General features: G+C 41.0%; 1 protein-coding gene across 1 annotated transcript; it reads left to right on the top strand.

Moving 5' to 3' along the window:
* The first annotated feature begins 6,580 nt into the window (after nucleotides 1–6,580).
* On the top strand, nucleotides 6,581–7,723 carry LOC100479708 (olfactory receptor 1J4). Its single transcript, XM_002931317.4, has 2 exons — nucleotides 6,581–6,650; nucleotides 6,770–7,723. The coding sequence occupies exon 2, from the start codon at nucleotides 6,785–6,787 to the stop codon at nucleotides 7,721–7,723; it is 939 nt and encodes a 312-aa protein (XP_002931363.2). The 5' UTR covers nucleotides 6,581–6,650; nucleotides 6,770–6,784.
* Nucleotides 7,724–7,960: the final 237 nt, after the last annotated feature.

The following is a 7,960-nucleotide window of genomic DNA, read 5'->3' on the forward strand; positions in this document are numbered from 1 at the left end:
GTACCTATCCAGCTCAACTCAGGGGACCGGCTGAAAAAGGGGTCCCCTAATCCTCCGCCATCTTAACCTCCCTCCAGTAAAATATTTTATAAAGGAAAAGTACATAAGTAAAATAGAATAATGTTACGTAAAGGAGATTACTGTTATATAACCAGTCGAAGGCCTTAAGAATATAAGCAAACTGAGGTTTCCTGGAGGAGAGACGCTGCCTCAAGACTGCTTGAGTTTCCAGCCTGCAGATCTGTCTTCCCTGTGGATTTTGGACTTGCCAGCTCCCACAATTGGATAAACCAATTCTTTATATTTATTTTATGTATTTTTTATTAGTTTCAGAGGTAGAATTTAGTGATTCATCAGTTGCATGTAACACCCAATGCTCATTACATCAAGTTCCTCCTTAATGTGCATCACCCAAATATCCCTTCCCCCAACCCACCTCCCCTCCAGCAACTCTCAGTTTGTTTCCTAGAGTTCAGCATCCCTTATGGTTTGTCTCCCTCTCAATTTTCATCTTATTTTATTTTTCCTTCCCTTACCCTATGTTCATCTGTTTTCTTTCTTCCTTCCTTCCTTCCTTCCAAAAAGATTTTATTTATTTGACAGAGAGATAGCAAGAGAGAGAGAGAGAGAGGGCACAAGCAGGGGGAGTGGCAAGCAGAGAGAGAGGGAGAAGATGGCTCCCCACTAGGCAAGGAAACTGATGCAGAGCTCGATCCCAAGTCCATGGGATCATGACTTGAGCCAAAGGTGGACGCTTAACTGACTGAGCCACCCAGGTGCCCCATCTGTTTTGTTTCTTAAATTCTACATGAGTGAAATCATCTGATATTTGTCTTTTTCTGCCTGACTTATTTCACTTAGCATAATACCCTCTAGTTAAATCCACATCATTGCAAATGGCAAGATTTAATTCTTTTTGATGGCTGAGTAATATTCCATTGTCTATAGATACTATATCTTCTTTATCCAGTCATCTGTTGATGGACATCTCACAGTTTGGCTATTGTGGACATTGCTGCTATAAACACTGGGGTGCATGTGCCCTTTCAAATTACTATGTTTGTATCATTTGGATAAATACCTAGAAGTGCAATTTTTAACTTTTTGTGGAATGTCCATACTGTTTTCCAGAGTGGCTGTACCAGTTTGCATTCCCACCAATAGTGTTCTTTTTTTTAGGATGAATTTCTCCATCTTGTCATTATGTCCAGAAAAGAAAAAAAAAGAGAGAGAAAAGACAACAATAACAACGACAAAAAAAAAAAAAACCCAATAACCCAGAAGAAAACAAAAACAACACAAAATAAGAAAATATCAAAGAAGAAACAAAACAAAACAGAAGTTGACAAGGCAGGAAACAACAAATGTTGGAAAGGATGTGGAGAAAGGGGATCCCTCTTACACTGTTGGTGGGAATGCAAGTTGGTGCAGCCACTTTGGAAGACAGTGTGGAGGTCCCTCGAAAAGTTAAAAATAGAGCTACCCTATGACCTAGCAATTGCACTACTGGGTATTTACCCCAAAGATAGAGATGTAGTGAAGAGAAGGGCCATATGCACCCCAATGTTCATAGCAGCATTGTCCACAATAGCTAAATCATGGAAGGAGCCGAGATGCCCTTCAACAGATGACTGGATTAAGAAGCTGTGGTCCATATATACGATGGAATATTACTCAGCCATCAACAAGAACGATTTCTCAACATTTGCTGCAACATGGATGGGACTGGAGGAGAGAATGCTAAGCGAAATAAGTCAAGCAGAGAAAGACAATTATCATATGGTTTCACTCATTTATGGAACATAAGAAGTAGGAAGATCGGTAGGAGAAGAAAGGAAGAAGAAAGGCGGAGGCAAATAGAAGGGGGAATGAACCACGAGAGACTATGGACTCTGGGAAACAAACTGAGGGCTTCAGAGGGGATGGGGGTGGAGGAATGGGATAGGCTGGTGATGGGTAGTAAGGAGGGCACATATTGCATGGTGCACTGGGTGTTATACACAAGTAATGAATCATGGACCTTTACATCAAAAGCTAGGGATATACTGTATGGTGACTAATATAATATAATAAAAACTTATTAAAATAAAAAAAGAAGAAATCCAGCATAGGCAAACATGAAATTGGAAAGAGAAGTACATTAATTGCCTTTTCAGATAATTCCTCTTAAAACTAAACCTCTCATCTATGGAACATAAGAACTAGGAAGATCAGTAGGGGAAGAAAGGGATAAAGAAAGGGGGGGGGGGAATCAGAAGGGGGAATGAAACATGAAAGACTACGGACTATGAGAAACAAACTGAGGGCCTCAGAGGGGAAGGGGGTGGGGGAATGGGATAGACTGGTGATTGGTAGTAAGGAGGGCACATATTGCATTGTGCACTGGGTGTTATACGCAACTAATGAAGCATCGAGCTTTACATTGGAAACCAGGGATGTACTGTATGGTGACTAACATAATATAATAAAAAAACATTAAAAAAAAAAAAACCAAAACTCAGTAAGTGGTAGTTTCTTAAAGATTAATTGCAATGTGGATTTAAAGCCATATCTTTTAATGAAGTTTTTATTTATACTCTGTCAATAAACTTTTCTTACTCTATTACTTTTAAATCCAAAAAAAGAAAAAAGAAAAAAGAAAACTAGACTCTGGGTATATTTTGGTCTGACTGTTAAAAAAAACTAGATCCCAAAATAGGAAAGAAAGAAAAGTATATATATATAAATATATACACGACGTGTATACACACACACACACACACACACATAGTATATACACAGAATATATATATATTCTACATATAGATATACATATGTATATGTAATATATACAGTTTCAAGTCTCCACACCTCCAACCTTCCAAAAACTGGTCACTTTTCTATTTGTAGAATGGCAGCATTTATTTTCAAAGATCTCTGATTGATTTTGGAGGTGTTCAGAATGATTTGATAACTACCTAGCTGAATTCCAGGTACCAGATGAACTTAGGGTCCCCTAATCCTCCACCATCTTAACTCTTCTCCCTTGCATAAATCAATTCTTAAAATCCCTCTCTCTTTCTCTCTCTGTCATATATATATTTCTGTGATGGCATATATTATCATTAGTCTGACTTACTGAGGAAAGAAGACACAGTATCAAAAGTACAAAATGAAAAGTAAAGTCTTGTGTTCCTGTTTCCCACTGACAGTCTGCTTTTAGTTATTACTATCTTAATTTAAAATTAAATGAAGACTTGGATTGGTGTGTTACACACAGGAACAGTTATTAAAGTGAATGTTTCATTTGGCAAATTCTATTAGTCCCTTAGGCCAGCTTGTCTTTAGGAAACTGGCTGGGTTTAGTACTTTTGCATGCAGTATCTCACTTAACTCTCACAATAACCTTGCAGGCAAGGTACTGTTACCACTTGCCAAAGATCTGAGGGAGCAGAACTTAAGTCCCTTTGTTAGAGCACCCAGTGGCAGGGATGTTACTGATCTCAGATCAGTCTGTGTCTAATGCCCTGGGATCAATCTCACCACTTGACTACTTCTTGAACAAGCCTCAGCCCCTGCCCTGCAGAGTACCTCAGGCGAGGCCTGCAAGCCCTCAGGGGGCAGTGGAAGGCTTGCCCTAATGGTAGCTAGGTCTGAGATGTGGGAGTCTGCAAGGGCCAGGCTTTACCCTGTCTTGGCCATTCTGTGAGGTATAGAAAGGCTGACCCCGTGCCATAGCTATTTCAGAAGCCAAGGTGGCCATGGTCACTTCTACTTCCCATGTCATGAATATCGACATCTAGGACACCTTCTCCTGGGACTTGTGGCTCAGCCCCTCTAGTCCCTTCATAGGTTACCTCCCAATGGGTAGGCAGGAAATTGGGCAATTAGCCCACATAGGCTTCTTCTCTCATCAGAAGCTCATAGTGTCTCCCCCAGGGTATTAATCTTATTGGTGAATGGGGATCTTCTTGTCCATGTTTCTGCCACTCAAAAACAGGGAAGAAACATTCAAAAGGTCCCTAGGTCAAAGAACTTATTCTTTGGATACCAGGTCTCCTGAACAGAAAGTAAAGGCTCAGGAAACAACCTTGACCAGAGGTGTCTGAGCTCACCAAGGAGTGTCTCAGGTTAGAGGAAGATGGAGAATCACCACCTGGCACTGGACTTGTATGTTTATGCAAGAATGTGTATGCATGTCTATGTGTTTTGTGTTCTTTGTACTTAGTGGTTAACTCACATACCAACTCTGTTCCTGTAGGACGGGGCTCAATAGATTGTGGAGAGAATACTCTTCTTGGTCGTGTGTGTATGTGTGTGTATGCACACGCTGTTTATGTTTATGTGGGTGTATGGTATGTTTGCATGTCTGCATGTGTACCTGTTATGTATACAGTATTTGGTTTTTGGATGGGTTGTGCTTTGTCTGGATGACTGTAATGTTTATGTATTATATCGTGTGTGACAGTGTTCTATTTACCAGTTGTGTTTAAATTCATGTAAAAGTAATACAAATCCTGTTTTTTTTTCTACCTAGAATGAGTATAGGTCCAAGGTCTATGATGGTGTGTATGTGTGGGTGTGGCCACATGTGTGTTTTTATGTATAAAACACTCACACTCTGACTATTTTTAACCTAGAATGGGTATAGAAGGGAGAGAACTAAAACCATGATAAGGCAATGTGTGTGTGTGTGTGTGTGTGTGTGTGTGTGTGTGCATGGGTGGGTGTGCTGGATAAATGGACTCAGCTCATTCTCCTCTTATGTCTTATCTCCTCTTATTTCCGACAGAGACAGGCAGTTCTAAGCAGTCATCCTCAAGCCAGGTTGTAATCCATTTGTCCATTGATTTGAAGACCCCACAGTGCTCCAAGGGTACTTTTCTTCATTGGTCTTCCATAATGCTGTATTTCTACTCTTGAGACACGGTAGTGTTTAAGTGCTTCGGCTCCAGTACCACACACATTTTGATTCAAATATCCTATTTTCAAAACTTCATTTTGGACCTTGGGCTCAATCTCTGTGAGGTTAAGAAGTCTGAACTGTAAAATATGATGGGAGTATCCAACACAGTATGTGGCATATTACAAGCATACACTAAATGGGTGCTAGCATCATGATTATTGCCTAAATGCATGAGATTTTAAACTCGCTAGTCATTTCTTGACTGTTTAGAGTATTTTGAGGAAAGGCAGAGGAAACATCCAAAGAGCCAGCTGACAGCTTCCCTCCTCCTTCCTGAGCATGTGGCCAGCTGTTTCTTTCACATGGGGGTGGCTTGCGTCAGAGTTCTATTCTTCCTGATCCAATCACTGAATGTGAAAATCCTAGTTGACACAAAACTTTTGGATTTCACCCCCAAATGCTTGATTTCCAAAGAGAAATCTTATCCAATAAATGTCACCAGGCAGCCACATATCAGCAAAACATTTAAGTCTCTGCCTCCTTCTGGTCCCACTCACTGAGATGAGCTCAGAGTTCATCTGAGTTCATCTCTGTTCTTTGAAGAGGCTCTTCTATCAGATCCCTGTGCCTTAGAATGATGCTGTCTCACTGGGTTCCATTCTAGGGCTTCCGTATGTGTCCTCTACCTCTGATTTAACTCCCAGTGAAGGAGTTGCCTGGCCTCTAGTGTAGACTTATTAGAAGTCCTATACTTAAGATCAGGGTCCATCAACTAGTATACACTCTGGAGTATGTGACTTCACACCTGTTTCCACAATAGTAACATAAAAGAATTAACTGTTGGAATGCCTGATTTACAGGCACTCAATAAATGTTTACTAATTAATGTAAGAGCATGTGGAAGTCCTTTGCAAATTGGAAAGTGCAGTGTAAGTAGGTGACTGTACGTTCTGGTTTGCCCAGGAACATCTTGGTGTAGACCTGTTGTTCTGGTATAATTATTATTATTATTTTTAAATCACATCTGTTTTTTTAAGATTTTATTTTATTATTTATTCGACAGAGATAGAGACAGCCAGTGAGAGAGGGAACACAAGCAGGGGGAGTGGGAGAGGAAGAAGCAGGCTCATAGCGGAGGAGCCTGATGTGGGGCTCAATCCCATTAACGCCGGGATCATGCCCTGAGCCGAAGGCAGACGCTCAACTGCTGTGCCACCCAGGTGCCCTTGTTTTGGTATAATTATTATGTAAATTCTCTTTCCACTCTTAAAGAGTCCTGGCTTGCATAATAAAATATAGGGTCATCATATGTATGAGTATAGGTAGATAATCAAGCAGGTGGCTGGGGTAATTTTGAAGCCCTGAAACAATTCCAAGCATGGCCCAGGATTTTCTGCCTAGTGAATGAAGGGCAGGAACAGCAGAATGGTGAAGAGTAGGATCTCTGATCAGTGACAGAAAAAGTGCCCAAGGCCACTCAGGTAATAAGTTGCTGAGGCTGGAATCCAATTCAAGATTTTTGGCTATAAAGCCCTAGCTCTTGATCAGTACTCTAAAATGTGCTCAATAATTATGAGCTCCAAGGAGGAAGAGGATTGAATGTTTTATTTTCTGTTCTATTCTCAGTGCCAAGAAAGCATCTGGAACATGGCTCAATAAGTGAAGAAATTTATTCTGGTCTCCTTTGAAGGAAATCTTGTTTGCTGTTGGAAATCTGGCACCATGTGAACAGAAGGGCGTAGACAGAAGATTTAGACAGCAAAATGTGTGGTTTGTCTCAATTTTGACAGTCCCCAGGAAAAAAAGCATGTGGCTGTTATGTATACACAGTTACGATAAGCACCATATCTCAGTCCCTTATGTTTCCTACTCCTTTTATCCCAGGAGATTAAGGAGACAATGAGGAGGGAGAACCAGAGCAGCGTGCCCGAGTTCCTCCTCCTGGGGCTCCCCATCTGTCCAGAGCAGCAGGGCATGTTCTTCGCCCTGTTCCTGGGCATGTACCTGACCACAGTGCTGGGGAACCTGCTCATCGTCCTGCTCATCAGGCTGGACTCTCGCCTCCACACCCCCATGTACTTCTTCCTCAGCCACTTGGCCTTCACCGATGTCTCTTTCTCATCTGTCACTGTTCCAAAGATGCTCATGAACATGCGGATTCAGCACTTATCCATCCCCTATGTGGGGTGCATTTCTCAGATGTATTTTTTCTCACTTTTTGTTTGTCTTGAAAATTTCCTTCTTGCTGTGATGGCATATGACAGGTATGTGGCCATCTGTCAGCCACTCCACTACACCACTGTCATGAGGGAGGAGATGTGTACTTTACTAGTGGCTGGCTCCTGGCTCTTCTCATGTGCCCATGCCCTGTTGCACACTCTCCTTCTGTCCCACCTCTCCTTCTGTGCTGACAATACCATATCTCATTTCTTTTGTGAACTCACTGCCCTTTTGAAGTTGACCTGCTCAGACACTTTCCTCAATGAGCTAGTTAACTTCACTGAGGGGGGAGGGTTTGTCTTCCTGACATTTTGTGCTATTTTGGGCTCCTATACCCGCATTGGGGCAACCATCCTGAGAGTCCGCTCCATCAAGAGGATCTGCAAAGCCTTGTCCACCTGTGGCTCCCACCTCCTCGTGGTGTTTTTGTACTATGGGACTCTTGCAACGATTTATTTCATTCCATCATCAAACAATTCCAAGGTCAAAGACATAATTGCTTCAGTTATGTATACAATGGTGACACCTATGTTAAATCCCTTTATCTATAGCCTGAGGAACAGGGACATGAGATTAGCTCTGGGGATACTTTACAGGAGGAAAATTTTTTTTTTATAGAATAGCATAATCATTTTTTTAACTTTGTCCTGTACAATATTGAGTTGTTTACTCACTTCTCATTACTTATTTTTTTTGCTATTTAAATTTTAAAGTTTGATTTTCTTTATTTTTAAAGTTTGTTTTTATTATTATTTTTCGTAGTGTTCAACAATTCATTAGTTGTGTATAACACCCAGTGTTAATTGCAACATGTACCCTCCTTAATATCATGTTCTTAATTTTCCTAGTGATGTT

This window comes from Ailuropoda melanoleuca, unplaced genomic scaffold (genome assembly GCF_002007445.2).
Source record: "Ailuropoda melanoleuca isolate Jingjing unplaced genomic scaffold, ASM200744v2 unplaced-scaffold74036, whole genome shotgun sequence".
NCBI lineage: Eukaryota > Metazoa > Chordata > Mammalia > Carnivora > Ursidae > Ailuropoda > Ailuropoda melanoleuca.

Bases quoted from the DNA above. Each gene is read 5' to 3' on its own strand.
- LOC100479708 (XM_002931317.4), top strand. From the start codon at position 6,785: ATGAGGAGGGAGAACCAGAGCAGCGTGCCCGAGTTCCTCCTCCTGGGG.